Raw genomic sequence first — 17,169 nt, 5'->3', positions numbered from 1 at the left:
ATTGTTGAGGCTTACCAGTGGATATTGACCACTGAAGGAGATTATGTCAAGCTGTTTTTGGCTCAGGAGCATGCTGGGACTATGGGAATCTTTATTCTTTTATTTCAGAAGACTTCAGTGGCACTGGTTTGGAGCAGGGGCTGGCCCGGTGCAGTGGTTAGTGCTGCTGACTGGCACCTGTGGGGTCCAGGGTTCAGTTCCGAACCGGGTCTGCTGTCTATGTGGAATCTGCGTGGTCTTCCTGTGTTTGTGTGGGTTTCCTCTTTCTACATACTGGCAGGATTATTGGCTTCTTGGGAAATTAGCACTGGTATGTGTGTTTGAGTCTTTCTGTCCTGTGATGTACTGGCCTCCCATCAAGGGTGTACCCCTGTTTGTGCCCATTGCTTGCCAGGATAGGCTCCGGCTCCAAATTTAATTTTGATACCCAGAATTCACTAAAGAGGGTGTTATTTCAACTTTCCACCCAGAGTAATAAATTCTTCTATTTTTATAAATACTATGTGATGAAAACCTTAAGTTTTTTCCTTTGCTTAACCGCAGTTTTTCAATATGAGTAGTTCTGTATTTTGATTACATTTTACATTGGCCTTTGGACGTTGTGTAGTAAATAATGCCAATTTCTCTAATCTATCTAATTCCTATTTAAGGATAATCAGAGCTGTTTCCCTAGGCAAGGCAAAAAAAAGCTTTACTGGAAAACAGGCTTTCACAAAATCCTTCACATGGTATCTATGTACAGTTTCAGTTTTACTGTACAGTTTCACTTTTTCTGTGTGCATATCCTTGTGTCCTTGTGATCTTTTCCTTGTTATAATCTCAGAGACATTTATATCAAATAAAAGCAGATCTAAAGCCTGAGAACTGTGTTCACTGCAGAAGGGAAGTATGAAGAAAAATAAACAGCTTGATAAATTGTAGCCTTTGAACAACCAAAACCAACCTTTTCTTTTGTCATGTAGCCTTCAAAATGATAAAATTGTAAGAGCTCACAGAGAGCACAAGAAACTTTTGCTAAGTCATTCTTTAACTCTTTTTAGTTCTTTCGTTTGTTGTTGTGCAGTTTATCTGACCATATCCTGCCAGCAACTGATAATGCCTCTCCAACTGCGAACAGCCAAAACTGTCTCTGTCTCTGAAGAAAACAAGGCAGACCGAAACATGATACAGAGGACGAGGAAGAAAACATGCCTGGATATGTAAAACATAATGGCTTGAGGGGTCGGTTCAGTTGACTGGATTAAGATGCTTTCTCAAGCGCGCTTCAGACAGTTGCTTTCATTCCTGTGGCGAATGTTACAGTAACTAAACCTGTTCTCTTGTTTTTCTCAGCTTGTGAATGCAACAAGGCCAGAGCTTTTAGCAAAAGCAGGAGCCTGACAGCCATTTGCCAAGCAGCCACGAAGGCCCAAAAAGAACGCGTGATGGAGTCATATAATGGACTGACTGGCCGACAGTGGGCTGTCACTCCTCACTCCGTAGAAAAAAGCACAACGGTGAAGGAAGTTGTCTTTTGAAGGCCCAGCTGTTAACAGTCTGAGGACAGCAATGAGCAGCGACCCTTTCTTTGAGCAGAGTGGAACAAAGCCTGCTCTGCATTACCAGTCAGTAAGCCATCAGCCGTTGTCATTACGGGTCACTGACAGACAACAGTCACTACAGAGGACCGTGGAACAGAGCACAAGACCCTTGCTATCTTGGTTTTTGCCTTATTGGGAAAAAAAAGTCATAGTCACAGCTGTGACAGTTCTGTGTGCGGTTTGTGCTCCTGTATATAATGAAACTCATCTCGATTTAAAACAAAATGTCTGAGCTACCCAGCCATGTTGGAGAAGCTCATGCCGTGCTTTTCAGGAAATGGATCGATGCGATCCAGCTACTGTTAGCCACAAGACACCAAATGGACTAGAATGGCCGAAAAGCCACCTTTCATTTGTAACCTTTCTTATGCTCATTGGAGCAAGGCTCGGAAAGGGCAGATTGAAGGCTCCAATAGGACTGCCACAGCAGGGGAGAGCTAAAGAGGAAAAAAAAATCTGGGCAGGTTTCTGAAAACAATAGGTATTTCTATGTGGTATCCCCCATGGGTAAGAGCACAAAGTTGAAGAGTGAGGTGGCTGTACTGTACATCTCTCTTTTAAAGGGCGATTGCAACACTGCAGCTCAGTATGCCTTGAAATTTAGACAGTCGCTGGAAGCACTTCATGTTCAACGGTTACTCTGTGCCTGGGCAAACAAATATACAAAAGAGGGGCCTGAAATGGCTAAAAGGTCAGAGCACTGGGGCACAAAAGACTTTCCAAGCTGTGTCTCTGAGTGGTGAAGCAATGCAGCCTTTGTCTGCCGAAGGAAAACATGGGAGAGGCCTCAGCCTGCTGGAATACACAGAGCTCAGAGCAAGGAGGATATGCTTGGGGGATGGGTAGCTAAATACAGAAATACAGAAGTGTGGGTTCTGGTTAGTGTCTCAGCTGCTCTGGTGCTTACTTGAAGACAGCGGAAGACTATGGGACAGTGGGGCGCATCCGTGCGGAATGGATTCCATGACGCAGCTACCTTGGCAAGTGAGGCCTTGGAAAAAACTGCATAAGCACATTTGCTCAAAGAAATGGAAATGAAGCCTAGAAATTGTTTATGAAACTGTATTGCAATCTAAGAAAAATCAAGTGGGGCTTAGGAGGGAACTCTACACAAGAACTGGGCTTTGGTTAAGGTTATCCTCATAAGGGAAGGCAGATATGAAAGTATTTGTTATGGCTTTACATTAGTGGTGTTGAGAATAATATTCCTTACTGTAGCACTACTAAATGTTACAGAACTGCAAGCAATATGTAAGCTACTCATTTCTGTGCTGATATCTTTGTGGGTTGTTGTTTTCAAATGAATAGGTGTCTTTACCGTTCCACAGGTGAACCGGTTTATCGAGTGTGGTGCTCCTGTGTGTGCCCCTTTAACCTAGTTGGCACACGCCTTGTTTTTAATTTCTCTGGAGGTTATAAACAGCAGGCAGCAACACACTGCCCAGCCACAGATAGGATGATACATTCTGAAAGCCCTTTTACTAGAAATTGCTTTCCCAATCTTAATTACGTTGGGCATCTGGTCATTTAACATTTTCATCCCATATGGTGCGTGGAAGGGCTGTACCTCAGATCCATGCAGGGATCAGTGTCAAGTACCATGACCTGTACTCCCTGTATTATCTTTCTTGTCTCTGCACAGAGTCCCTGTTTGTCACTTTTGTTTGATACATTGTGCTTCCATGATATTTGTTTTGCACTCAGTGTTGTAGCAACAGGCCGATCCATGATTCCCTGTTATGTTTAAGATGGATCCCCCACACTTTCATGTTCCATCTAGAAGGCACTGAAAGCTCAGGACTCCAGAGTTTCTTGGAATTAAGACAATATGGGAATGTTCTTTACTGGTTCAGTCCCAGTAGTAACTGCGGATGCTCACTGACATTAACACGAATATCAGAAGCCACAAGATCACTTCCTATCTTGGTTTCATCTGCTGTTCTTGAATCACTGTTTTAGTCAGTGAGTGAGAGAACACAGCATCCACTGTGGCTCAATATTGACCCAGCTGCGGTTCAGGTCTGTGACCATCAGGCCATCATTTGACTAACAATGGTAAATAACTGTGTCATGATTTTTGTATTTTGGACCAACAATGTGACAAAGGAGCTTTTAGATGTCGGTCCATCATAGTCTCATTGAACAAAACAGTGCTGTTAACCAGCGATGGGCTAACCTCAGCAAGCCTTCTGACTCATGGCTGGCCAACCTCAGCAAGCCTTCAGAGAATGTGTGATAACAGACTATTGTGGATATGGAGCATGAGATACACTGCTCAACCAGCGGGATACAGTACAGCAGGTGAAACAGGCTGACATTCCAGTGAGAGACCTGCTGTCCAGCACTGCCAGCGAAAGCTAAACACACATGAGGTTTATTATTCACTGAATCTTTAGGCTAGTGCAAACAGGGCTGCAGATAAAGCACACCTCTGCTAATCTTGTAATTCACGCCCCATTGTGCAGTCAATGTGGCTATGGTTAACTCCCACAGGCCTGTGCGTCCCATTACCTTTTTATCTGTCAGCATATTGACGCAGTGACCTGATGCTCGACGCCTACACTTCACCGTTACACCAGTAGCAGACCTGCCTCTGGCTGCTCTCTCCCTTGGTCAGTATTTCAGAGAGTCGCAGTCTGTGCAGTCAAGTGCGCTGATGATAACTGCTGTCAGAATGACAGTTCTGACCTAGAGAACCGAAAGGCCGAGACCGTGATTAATTGCGACAATCAAATCCTGAAGGAATAAAAAATTGACCTGCAATAATTTGTCTATAACAAATGTTGTCGACCCACAGTGCAGAAGAAAGCCAGTTCCATATTCGTGTAGGAATATCTCAGTGGACTTTAAGAGCGTTTATTATTAACAACTACTGTAGTTGCGTGAACGTTGTTCGTGGCCAAAGCTGAATTGATAAAAAACATCACCGCACATACAGTATAGTGGAATTTATATCTAAAGGGTTGTGGCAAATACTTACTAGTCCCTAAACCCCCTCCTTTTTTAGGACTTTGGGCTAGCTAAGAGGAAAACACTAACGTGGCAGTGGTTGGTACAGGGCTAGGCTAGGGAGTTTAATATATACTGTACACGGGTTCCTTTGTGCACATTGATTTGAGGAAAGTAGAGAGACGAGTGGAGTTGTAGGTGCTTAGGACCTTGAAGTTTGAAGCCCCAGCTCTGCAGCAGCAGGGAGGGAGTTCCTTAACCCAGAGAGAGGCTGTTTACCAAGAAAAGCGCACATCGAAACAAGGGCTGGACTGCATGAAGAGAAGCAGCAGTGTGTTAGGACAATTTAGCACAGGCTCTTCACACACACACAAAAAAATCGTGCACATTTTTTTAGAAGCTTTCTACTGCTTGTTTTATTCGTTTGCAGGTACATTTTGCTCTTATTGGCACGCAAAATGTTGTTCATCGCCCCGTTTCTTTTGCTAAACATCGCGTTTGTGGACGGCGCATCAGTTATCAAAGGTAGGTAGAGACCAGAAAAAGTGCTATATGTTTCTTCAGTGATTTATCCTTAACTTTTTTGGTTGGTAATCGCATTGCATCTCAGAGCGATCGTTTCGATGATGCGTCGGCAGTTGCAATGCTTAATTTAAAAGCCCTCGTTGATTTCCGTTTTTGTAGATGATACCGTCCCTTTAAATTTTTTAGATGTATTTTTTAATTTCATATTTAGTTTCGTGTTTTTCAACAAAGAAAACTTTTAGGGATGTTATTATTTTAAAAAAAAAAAACTAAAACTGCATAAAAATAGTGTTCTACAGTTACCGATATGAAATTTACACGTTTCTTGTTTTGCATTAATAAATTATCTCTGAATATCTCGATGTTATGAACACCAGTTTGTCAGGGTCTTAGTGATGGACATAGTATCATCTCGTTTTTGTTCCAATTGAACTCTTGATTAATTAAGCCTACTGAATCTTTAATTTAACTAATTGACTAATTTTATTCAGATTAGTTCCAGCTGTTGAATGCTTAGAGAGGGGTGGAAGTCCACAACAGCCCTTGTGCCAGAAACTTTCAGATTCCTTCAATCTGTTTACTGTTTTAAAGCGTAACTTTGAAAATGGTCTGTACAGCCCAACAGTTAATCAGTAGCCATTTAGCTGTTTCAAAAACTATAGGAGAGCAGCTATTTTAAACCAGGTTGGAATAGTTCTGCTGGCAACATTTCAACATTTCTTGGAATAAGGGGTGGATTTCTGAAAGCAATGCATTAGTGTAGAAAATGATTAAAAATCAAATTCAGTTAATTAAGGGCCCGATAAGCTTAATTAATAATCAATAGGAGCTCATTTTCAACAAAAACCAGAAGGCATAGAAGTTCTTTAAAACAAGACTGGGAAACACCATTTATAAAAAAAGAGTGATATTAATGACTTTATGTACATTAACAAGGGGATATCTTACTAAACCTTTTACTCTGAGGTATTGTCTTCACATTGTGTCCCTCTCTTCATAGAATGTATCCGATCTAATGGTACTGAGTACCGGGGAGAGAAGCAGACAACAGCTTCTGGATATCAGTGTTTAAACTGGACACTTGTAACCAGAGACTACAACATAACTGCCCATCCCGACACAGAAACAGGTAAGAACGCCCAAACCCATCAAGGTAGCATAGATGTGCAGAAACTCCAATCTTTGCTTTGCCTAATCCTTGCAAATTGTGTAAGCCTTTACAAAAAAGGTTTCAGTGTGACCACTTGGAAAGATTATATGTGCTGGAACAGTAAATGTGTGGTATGATGCTCACCATTGAGATTAATTCTGTTTTTTATACATTCTCCACTGTTGAATGCGTAATCAGTACCAAAACTGAAGTCTGACAGAGTGTGGTGGTCTTGCATCAAGCAAGAACAGCCTTTCTGCCCTGGTGTTTTGCTGAAGGTCATTGCGAAGACTTACTGTTTTGCCCTGTGGCTCTCATATGAAGGCCTTCAATCTTCTGATCATGATCCTGTCATTATCGGCACTGCAACACATATGATGGACATTAACATTGTCTGCTTTGTAGGGTGCCCCCCGATTTGAAACTTCAGTTTGGACCGATGTGCAGGGCAAGCTTTGGTTTCAGGATGTTCAGGTTCTAATGCGTGCGTATGTGAAGATACTGGTCGGTTGTGCAGAAGAGTCAGTCTGTAGTTATTGCACAAAGCCCCTCTTCACAGTGAGCCCTGTCTCAATGTGCTGTCCAGAAAGCAGACACTGGCAGACCATGTCCTAATTAACTACCAAACGGGAGCATCAACAAAGAAACACAAGGGAAGCTTTTCAGAGAGAAAGCAACACTCGCTAGAGTTGTGGCTGTCTGGGAAGAAAAGATCGCTATTTACAAAAGAGAAAAACAAAACAATATAATTAGGACATAGGCTTATATAAGTACAGAAAGCCTTTTTGTTGTTCAGAGCTCTGGTGATTAAAAGGTGTTTTGTTGATCAGTGTTAAAAGTGGTGCAGTTTGCCTTCTTCTTGCCAATATTTCAGAACGGTTTCATAACATCTATTTTCTGTGGCTCTTGCAGTTCATTTGCTGTTATCAGTCGTCAGTGGTGCATAAACATTTTAGAGCCCTCTCTAATTTGGGAACAACAGCAGCTGATAAAAGGGAAGGTGATTTTGTTGGCGTGGTGGCATGGTGAACCAGCAGCTGCAAAACAAACCTCGAACAAAGCGAAAGTACTTACACTTGCGTGTTTTTGTGTTCCTCAGGCGTGGGGAACCACAGCTACTGCCGCAACCCTGATGGCTCTGCCTTGCCTTGGTGTTATGTGACGAGTAACAGCAGTGAAGTCAAGCGACAGCTCTGTGCCTTTGAAATCTGTAAAGGTATCCTTTTTTTTTAAATCAGCTCCATTAAACGGCTATAGGCTTACACAACTGTGAACATACAGTAACGTCCTGAAATACTGCGGCAATGTCAGTGATTATTAAAACTCCCAGGGTATTTTCCCCGAAAACACTAGGGGTGTTACCCCGGTGTCCTGGCCAAATTTCTCCCTGGCCTTTACCAATCATGGCCACCTTATAATGTCCATCTATGAATTGGCTTCATCACTCTGTGCCCTTCCCCACTGAGAGCTGGTGTGTGGTGAACGTACTGGTGCACTTTGGCTGCCATCACATCATCCAGGTGGGGGCTACACATTGGTGGTGGTGGAGGGGATCCCCATTACGTGTAAAGTGCTTTGAGTAGAGTGTCCAGATCATTGCTGTAAGGAATTATTACAGAGGGATGCTGTTATCATTTATGTTCCCATAATTCAGAACACTACTGTGCAGTGTTTGCAACAAGGTGGACTCAAATCGGATTATTATGAATGCTCTGGTTCCTTTGCTAACCTCTGATATAACTCCACATGTCATGGAAACATTGCTACATTTGTCACTGTATCACACAGCACCTGCGTGGCTTTTAACATGAGGCAAACAGCAGATTGAAAGGCCTCTTACTGGACTTTAAAGGTGTTTGTTGCCATAGTTACTGCTGGGTGTCGCCAACTTAAAGGCATCTGTCTATCCTCACAGCTGGTCATGCTAGCAAGGCTGCAGCCACCTGCTCTAGTGGTGCATGCTGGGGAGCTTGGCGTCTCCGTCTGTGAGGCCGATGCAATCGAAGATGAGAGGCACGCTAATTTATTTAACCCAGAGGACCACAGAGTCTGCTTTCACAAAAGGGAGATGAGGCAAAGAAAAAAACTGAGCTTGGTCATTGACATCCAGTGTATTTATTATCATAGCAGAAGGTTCCAGGAATCTATTCCTGTGTCTGATGGCTGTGTTTGGAGAAGGAGGCAAGTTATCGGACGGAATAGGACATAGGGGAACGAAAGCTAAACAACAGCAAGCAAAATAATTTGTTAAAATCATTCTCATAATACAGGGTAGGTTCCATCTGATAAGTTGGAACATTGTGGGAGCAAGAGACTTTGCAAACCCTCAAAAACCTGAAAAGAAAACCCTGTTGCAATTTGCTTGCAACTTTATTTGATGTCATTAACCTCACACGAATCCTCAGTCTGTGCAGACAGAGTTCGACAGGTTTGGAAACGATTCTTTCTTCAGCCAGTTGGTCTGGAAACAGGAGCTCTGGTTTTGTATTTGACAGGGGTCCGGTTGGTGCAGTTTGAGGGAGGCCTTTGTAAAGCAGTCTTTGTCTTTTGGAAGAGTTAGGCAGATAACCCCCATTAGACAATAACAAAAGCCTTTGCTTCTGTGCACCCAGAGAGCTCCCAAGAAACAAAACATGAATAACTAGCACTGCAGCTGCCACAGAGGATTTGAAACCACACCCTTTCTGCCCTATTGGCTGACGTTTCCCACAGAGACAGCGTCCCATTGGCTGGCATCGAGTGATGATCTCATTTTATCAGTCTGAGACAGGCAGGGTAAACAACTTTTTTCTGAGAGGGAGCTAAACAGACCCTTCTGTCAGCAGTAGAGCAGATGTTGAGGTATTTAATAACCTCTAAATTGACTTCCTGCCCCTGACAGTGCAGTACTGCAGTCATTCCAGTCTCATTTGCATGCAGTTGTTTTTCCACTCAAAACCTGTAGTTTACAACTCCAGACGAAACGGTATGGTTACAATTTCTATTCCAAAAACGTAAGGTTGACAGAAAAGCAGCACCCAACATTAAAGTGTTTCAGCTTTTAATTGAAAAGATCTGTGTGTATTAGTGACCTGAAGAACTGGAAGGAGAATATAGGAAACCTGAGAACTTGCATGTAGAGAATATGGTGCCGCGGAGGTTGGACGGTGACAGCAGGATAAGCTGAGGTTTGTGCTTGGGTGTCTTGCAGATCAGGCCACTCCAGCAGCAGTGACAGAGGGGTTCCGAGCCTCCTCCTCCAGTGAGCAGCGGATCTTTGAGTCGGCCGAGTCGCTCTCGTCCCAGAGCGAGGGTGCGGCCGTACAGCCGGTCATCGGGATAAGCCAGCGGTCTGGGCCCAAGCAGAAGAAAGACCTGGGCACTCTGGGTAAGCATACGGAAAAACATCGGACATCTCGCAAGGCTTCGAAACGCACCTAGATCTGGTGTCTCCGGGCCTGCAGACAACCTCCCTGTCGGGAGGAGGTTTCTCTCGAGGAGACGCACGCATGGAAATAACATGCGAATGTTGTTCATAAATCCACATCTGGGGGATTAAAACAAGATGACAAGTATGTTGCAAAAAGCAGCACAGGCCTGGGCGTAATTTGCCGAGCATTTAATGCTGTACCTGAAGTATTGGAAACAAAATAATTTTATTTATTTAAAGTTCCTAGCATTACCGAAATGTGTTCTTGAATTAAACTGTTCAGGGTGCACATGTATCGTACATACATGTTTTGGTGTTCCCTAGTGTACTCTTTTGGAGTAAATTCCACTTGACAGTGGCATTTAGGTTCACTGGATAGTCATAAAATGAATCACAAGGTGGATTAGTGGTATGTTCACGAGCTGTTACAGGCGGAAGCATATTGACTAGAACCTAAGAATGCAAAAATGCTATTATAGCCGCTTAAGACAGAGTATTCCTGTGTTAGAATCTGCTTTTTTCACTGTACTATGTGGTAGTTGTGTTGAAATAAATTCAGTGATTACAGATCAAGAAGACGTTTCTACAGCTTGATAGTAAACGTGCACGAAGGATTGTCGATCTGTATAATTTACTATTTAAAAACAGTTAATTTATCAATCATTGCCTGTTTTAGTAGGGTGGTACTTCACTGTGTTTGATGTGTTTCGAGAGCTGGTCTTGACAGTGAATTTTCTTCCAGGCTATGTGATGGGAATTCTCATGATGGCGGTCATCATCATTCTGGGCGTCGGAATAACCCTGGGATATTTGTACAAGAGGTTAGTTAGCCTCGTCTGATTCTCCTCTCTGTCTTTGTCAACTCCTTTGATAACCATGGACATACAAATCAGAACCTAGCAGTACTTATCAGGGGGAAAAAAATTGAATGCAAGTTTTTTTTTTTAAGGGGCTTTTAATGGGTTGTCCATTTTCTGCTGGTGGTTTTTCAATAGCAGTAAATCGGACTTGTGCTACCCTCTTCAGTACATAAATGTTCACCTTGCCGGTTTGAGTCGTGAATGAAGTTGGTTATAGAAGATCAGGAGGAATGATGGCGGCCAAATTCCCCTCCACCTCAGCTGCTCTTCTTTCACAATGAGCCCCTCTCTTCCTCACATTCAGATTCTTTCGCACCTCTCCTCCAGCCCATTTCCACCTTGCAGCTGCCTCTTGGTGGATATCAGTTTGCATGGGGGTCCAGACTGCCTTGTCCTTCGGCCAGGTGCCTGGCCCTCAGCATTTTCTTTGCACATTTTCTGATTGGGCGTCGTCGTCTCCTGTGAATTGGGTTCCTAGTCAGATTTTGAAATCAGCCCACTGATGAGATAGATCCAAGGGTATGCTTGTGAGACTGGGAATCTGCTGTCAATTGTGTAATCCTGCTAGTATGGGACTGTATTTAGTTCAAAATTAAAATGGAGTTGCATTGGGTACACTATTACTCTGGGGAACAGCTTTAAAGCCTACAAAAACTGGGATTTTAGGATCCTGGCACAATATGCAGTTGTGTATGGAAACAGGCCTGTTTGACTGAGTAATGATGAATATGCAGAAGATATCACTATCGCTGGGCACCAGATGTCCCTAGAAAAAAAATGGGTATCTAAGTTTGGATAGAAAACCTGTTTAATGGCTATGTTTGAAGTATCGGTGTTTCTAAATAATGACATGATTAAGTGGCTTATGTCTTTGAGACAATGGTATCAGTCACCAGTGTGTGACGCCTTTATGGGTAAGCTGCTTTGCTGCAAGAAGCTGGCTGTTCAGCTCTTAATCTCCAGTCCTGTTTTGTGGCATCAGCAGAGATTCTATAAATGACAGAGCAGCTCCAAGCAGGACTTAAGAGCAACAGTGCGCCTTTAGCAAAAGGTTCTGCAGTGCTTGTTGTCAGCACAGCTCTGGGGAGCTGAAGTGTTCCAGGAATGGGCATATCAGGTTGATTTTCTTGGACTGCTGGCAGGCTGCAGAGCACACTGCGGAGATCTCATGTTGTAGCATTACATAACGTATCCAAACCTGGCAGGGCAGTGCTTTGGAAATGGCTTGTTCCTCTTTCAGATCCAGACATTGCCGAGGATGTTTCACATGCAGTAGATCTTCTCTGGGCAGGGCAAGCATTTGCGCTAAGAGCTGAATTCCAAGTGTCGGCTAGTAACAGCATAAACATGGCTAGACACTGGATACTGTATGCGTATGTTAGCAAAATGGATTTGTATTTGCACAAGTAGTAAAAGTTAATTTGTTTTAAATAGTTACACTCACTAAAGTTCAGTTTTGAATACAGCATTGTATTATGAGTTTGAAATGTTTGTGGAGAGGAAACGTTTTTTTGTCATGATGCAGTAGTACTTCGACATCAGGTTGATCAGGTTATGTCAATGTTTTAATAATTAATTGCCTTTATATAGCACCTTTCATCTCAACTGATCCCAAAGCATGTTACATACAGAAGGTTAATTTAAAAAACCACTAAAGTGCAGCACCTGTCTGAGTGATGTGTGGTAGCCAGTATGAACCAGTAGCCCCACTACACTGCCAATCAAGTGGAAAAGCAAGATTTCACCAGCTGAATAAAAGGGGAACTTTTAAGTAGGCTGGATTGTACAATTCCAAAATATAATTAATCGAAGGTACCACATGTAACAACATTCCCACTCAAAATGTGCCATGAGATCTTTAATGACCAATGGCTCACCTGAAGGACATCTCCTTCTACGGCAGTGTCCTGGGTCATCTTACTGGGACATGGATAAAGAAATTCTGGTGGAGAGGGAAGAGTTTCACTTACTAGTCTACCAACTGTTAGTATAAACTGTTTTTTCTCAGACATCTTCCATCTCAGGCCTGGCCTTGACTAGCTTTTGAGATGTGATGAAATTACAAGATGAAAATGCTGCTGTCCCAAAACAATCCATGAAAAAAAAAATCCAAAAAATTAAATAAATGTACTGCAGTTATATTTAATCAAATCGTTCAAGGTGACTGCAAATCTAAACGAAATTGCAGTCTTAGCAGGAAACATTAAAGCCTTACTGTTCTGTGTGTGGCTTTAGAAGGGCAAATCGGAGGACTAAAGGATATGAGGTAAACATTGAGAACTATTTCTATGTTTCCAGGGGACGTGACTTGAAGAAACAACATGATCAACGGGTGTATGAGAGAGAGATGCAGAGGATAACCCTCCCACTATCTGCCTTCTCCAACCCTACCTGCGAGATTGTAGACGAGAACACCATCGTCATCAGCACACACCAGACCCCGGTGGAAGATGTTGTGGAGGGAAGCGACCCCCTCATGGGCCAGGCCGGCACTCCGGGGGCTTGAGTCGGTAGCTCCACCCTGGCATGGGAGCTTGGAACACGGGTCACCTGAGAAAGGCAGCCCCTGGCTTCTTGTTTTTTTCATTGTCTTAAGGCCTTGAATTCAGAGGGCAAAGACTGAAAGCCATACTAAGACATGTTCTGATGTAAATGATTTGGAAGTTGGAACAGTTTTCTACTCTTTTTAAAAACAGAGAGACAAAAAGCATAAGGAGCAGACTGGCTTCTCAACATGAAATCATCACGGATGGAGCTTACAGAAGTGGGGCTGTAGTAAACAGTGTGCATGAAATTCTTAACGTAAGACATTTTGTAAAAGACGGTGATGGTCTTCGATTATTTTCAGCTGCAGAATAAGTATAATTCTTGTTTTAGCAAATGTTTAAATCAAGAAAGACAATGGATCAAAGTGTTGTTTCATACAGTTTTAATGACAACAATTGCTTTTTGTTCTGTTCAAAATGGTATTACTTTGTAAAAGACAGGTTCAAGCTGAATTGTTTTTCTTGTGTAAGTGCTCCAAGTGATGTTAACACGTTACATTTTAGTTACTTCTCCCCCAAAGGAGCAATGGGGCGGATCTCTGTCCTGTCCCAAAATACGCAACAGAGGCTGTAGCAGCACTCACACAGTGCTGGGGTCTAGGAGATAAATGGGGACTGATTGTTCATTTGCAGAATAAGCTGTTTGACAGTCCCACTGAAAAGTCTTTTGTATTTTTGAACTTTGGATAAGAAAAAAAAATGCACATAATTGTATTCCAAAATAAAAATGGAAATGACATGCATGCACAAGAGAAGAAAAACTAGCTTTCTGGGGGTGGAATTCTGACAAAGTGGGATTTTTTAAATTCAAAATGGAACAAAAAAAAGATTTAAAAATCAGCCCGCAGACACTCTTAAAGCTGCAGCAAGTGCAGCCAGGAAATTACAGTATTTTATATTCTCATTGTGCATAGTTCCAGGTTTTTGGATACCTGGATGTATTTGTTTCATGGAGCAACCATCTTTTTATTTGTATCTTGACAAAGTGCCCTTCTTCACCTTTCCACTTATGCTAGTCATTTCAGTGAGGAAGCAGTGGTTGTTGGTTCACAGAAGAATGGACTGGTCCATTATGATGTGGTGTAGCTGACATTTTGTGAAAAGTTTGAGAAATTGACAAAGCAACATAAACGTTGCGGCTCAGAATCGTGGCCATCTGCCACAGGGCTGCACAGAGTAACTGTGGGGCAGAGTAAAAGAGGTCAGGGAGGCCATACTCACCACAAAATGGAACAAGCCAGGCTGTGCCTTTTGTAATTTAGTTAATGCTCAGTTCCACTGGACCATGACATGACATTAGAAGGACAAGATTATATGGGGGAGCTCAGGGCAAACAGTTTGGGGGAAGATTTAAAAAAAAAAAAGTCACGTCAAGTGAAATCTGTAGCTTAAACTGAAGTGACCTACATCTCCCACCCTAGCTCTGTGAAACAGCTGTATGCAATCAGCATGGGGTACTATTACTAGATATTTTATAACTGAAGTTAGATTAATAAAAATTAAATGCAATTTCCAAATGCGATACCTTGATTTATTCCCCCATTGTTTATAAACCCAATGTTCTTCAGGAAGTGTATTTTCTTTGTCTAATATTCATCATCCAAAGATTTTCTTTTTGCACATTATTGTAGGGCATGTACGGTAAGAGAGACTATACCACAGACTGTTTTCTGTGGAGATTATTATTTACCAGGAAAAGGACTTTTTTTTCTTTGTGAATCTTACAAGCGCAAGCTTCTTGAACTATCTACAACTATCCCCTCATTCTGTCCTGGAAAAACTGAACCTTTACTGTACTGCTAGTACAGTACATACTGTCACTTATTTGTTTAATGTTTAAAATATACCTCAGTACTTGCATTTGTATATTTGGCAGTGTTTTACTGCTAAGAAAAAAAAAATAAATGTGCAGAAATTAAAAACTGCCTTCAGACTTGTTTTCTCAAGGAATCTTCCATTCATCTCAGTCCTGGTTCCCGTTCCTGATCAGATATTTTAAGACATTTCTGACAATTTTTGGTCCTGGGCCACATGAAACAAATCAACCCTCCCTACCCTAAACAGGAATACGATTTAAATGAGAAACAGCAATACACTTACATTCAAGGCACACTTAATTGAAATTGAGTTTTAATTTAGTGCTCAATGCAATACCTAGATCCAGTCTGGTCCTGGTGACCCAACCTACCTGTTGGTTTTCATTCCATCCCTTTAATTAGATTAATTAAGACTTAAATTAAGAGGCTACTTAATTGGGATATTTACATTTTGTTTCTAGTCACAAGTTTGGAATTTTATTTCACTTAGAGAATAGAACGGTTTAAGCTTCACGTTCAAGAGCTGAGAACAAATTAATCTCGTTAGTACGAGGTCAGTGAAGGGTTTGATTGTGTAACAGCGGCTTGGCTGAAATGAAAACCAACAGGATTGGGAATGACCGCTCTAGCTGGAAAAGTGGAAATGCTAGGCTTTCACTCAACGCGGGAGAGCACGAACAACATCAGAGTGGGCTGGTATGAGAAAAAGAAGGACGACAAACCTGAGCGAAGAGTTCCTGAAGCTGTTAGCTTGGCATTCTGATGATGACCTAAACGCGATTTGTTTGTGGCAGGACTCATGGCCTTAGTTTCTTTAAAAGGATGAAATGTGGACTGTTCAGGAGAAGAATGGTCTCTTCCGGAGGTAGACACTGAGGTTTCACTGCGTCGGCTTTAACGGAGGTGATCTTTTCTTCTGAGCTTTACTGTGATGCTTTCCTCTCACCATTTCTGACATTGTATAGCAATACAAAGGAACCAGTTATAGGTATATGCCATGCTGAAAAGAGAAGGAAGAAAAAACAATGTTTCGGCTGCGGAGTCACCCGAAACATTGTGTTGTCTTTCTTCTCTTTTCAGCATGGAATAAACCTATTGCTTGTTCCTTTGCAGCCTACGCATGCTGACACAGCTCCTCACCTGAACTACTTCATTGTATAGAGACTTTCTCACTTAAACACAAGCTGGGCAGTGTACAGTGCTGTGCAAGTGTGATACAACGGTCAGCATCAACCTTTTTTTCCTGGGAGTTTGCTACTGCACTTCCATGCTCACCGCCTTTTGGAATAAAAAACGCCCGCTTCCGGTTGTGCCAGAAGGATCTGCAGCAGGTACATCTCCACAGGGAGCTCCCAAGCTTCCGCCCTGATGTCACAATGATGGCACACCGCCATCTCGGGTCACATGCATCCTGTTCTTGAGTGGGGGCTTCCAAAACTTGTTAAAGCATTTTCTTTTTGGCAAAAAAAGTACAAATTTCAGTTTGTCGATGGCGGCAGCGAAAGTGTAGTATTAATAAATGGATGTAAGGTTCAAGTATGGAGCTGTGCCAGTCTGCAAGACGCATCATGGACACATCACATTATTTTCAGATTAGGAGTAATTGATCTAAGGCAGGTACAGTAGCACAATCTCCTGTCAACACCTTTACTTTGGAACATTTCAGTAATAAGAAAAATAGAATTCAAGAATGGAAGTTGGAGGGGTTAATTAAAAACAGAATTAACACCAAATCATTTTTTTCTCCAGGGTTAGTCTCAGACATAGTTATAACAGTGGCTTGTTTCATGCTTCCCAGAAGTATAGTACACTCAATTATAACAAAAACAACTTTAAGTAGACTTGAACCCCATTTTATACTGGGTGATCCACAACATGGTAAGTAGTCTACTTATGGCAATTTTTCTCATCAAATTAGACAGCTTGGTTAGAGGTTTCAAAAACAGTCATCTGCCTCTTTTGCATCATTACCAGTATGTTACCTCTTTGGACCCTAACAAGGCTCTGATCCAAAATGAACCAGGTGATGTGGATCTCCTATGATCGGTACAGAACAATTGCACAACATAAAAACTGTTATTTAAGTCTTGTTAAGACCATCTTTGATTTGCCAAAATTATGTTCAAAGGTTTTTATAAGAAAAACAATTCACATTTGAATTTTCAGCTGAGCAACATACACACTGTAGTTCATCTCTGCAACATGAGCCCCCCCTTGTGGTAAGGAGCTGGATCACACTAAGGCATTTCTGAAGAAGCTAGAAGTTCTGCTTAAGCAAGACATTGCCCGTTTCAAAGGGAACAGAAAATGCCACCTTCGCACAGCACAAGGCC

General features: G+C 42.2%; 1 protein-coding gene across 1 annotated transcript; it reads left to right on the top strand.

Annotated features, from left to right (window-relative positions):
* The first annotated feature begins 4,685 nt into the window (after window positions 1–4,685).
* Window positions 4,686–14,941, top strand: pik3ip1 (phosphoinositide-3-kinase interacting protein 1). The gene is made up of 6 exons (XM_088618452.1): window positions 4,686–5,054; window positions 6,055–6,183; window positions 7,304–7,420; window positions 9,395–9,571; window positions 10,356–10,434; window positions 12,772–14,941. The coding sequence occupies exons 1-6, from the start codon at window positions 4,988–4,990 to the stop codon at window positions 12,977–12,979; spliced, it is 777 nt and encodes a 258-aa protein (XP_088474578.1). The 5' UTR covers window positions 4,686–4,987; the 3' UTR covers window positions 12,980–14,941.
* The last annotated feature ends 2,228 nt before the right edge of the window (window positions 14,942–17,169 follow it).

This window comes from Lepisosteus platostomus, chromosome 24, assembly GCF_059453375.1.
Source record: "Lepisosteus platostomus isolate fLepPlt1 chromosome 24, fLepPlt1.hap1, whole genome shotgun sequence".
Taxonomy (NCBI): Eukaryota; Metazoa; Chordata; class Actinopteri; order Semionotiformes; family Lepisosteidae; genus Lepisosteus; species Lepisosteus platostomus.
Note: the sequence above shows the minus strand (reverse complement) of the source record. Positions and strands in the feature narration are given on the sequence as shown.

Coding starts and splice junctions, on each gene's coding strand:
- pik3ip1 (XM_088618452.1), top strand. CDS start 4,988: ATGTTGTTCATCGCCCCGTTTCTTTTGCTAAACATCGCGTTTGTGGAC. Junction 5,055..6,054: donor CGGCGCATCAGTTATCAAAG/GTAGGTAGAGAC, acceptor CTCTCTTCATAG/AATGTATCCGATCTAATGGT. Junction 9,572..10,355: donor GAAAGACCTGGGCACTCTGG/GTAAGCATACGG, acceptor ATTTTCTTCCAG/GCTATGTGATGGGAATTCTC.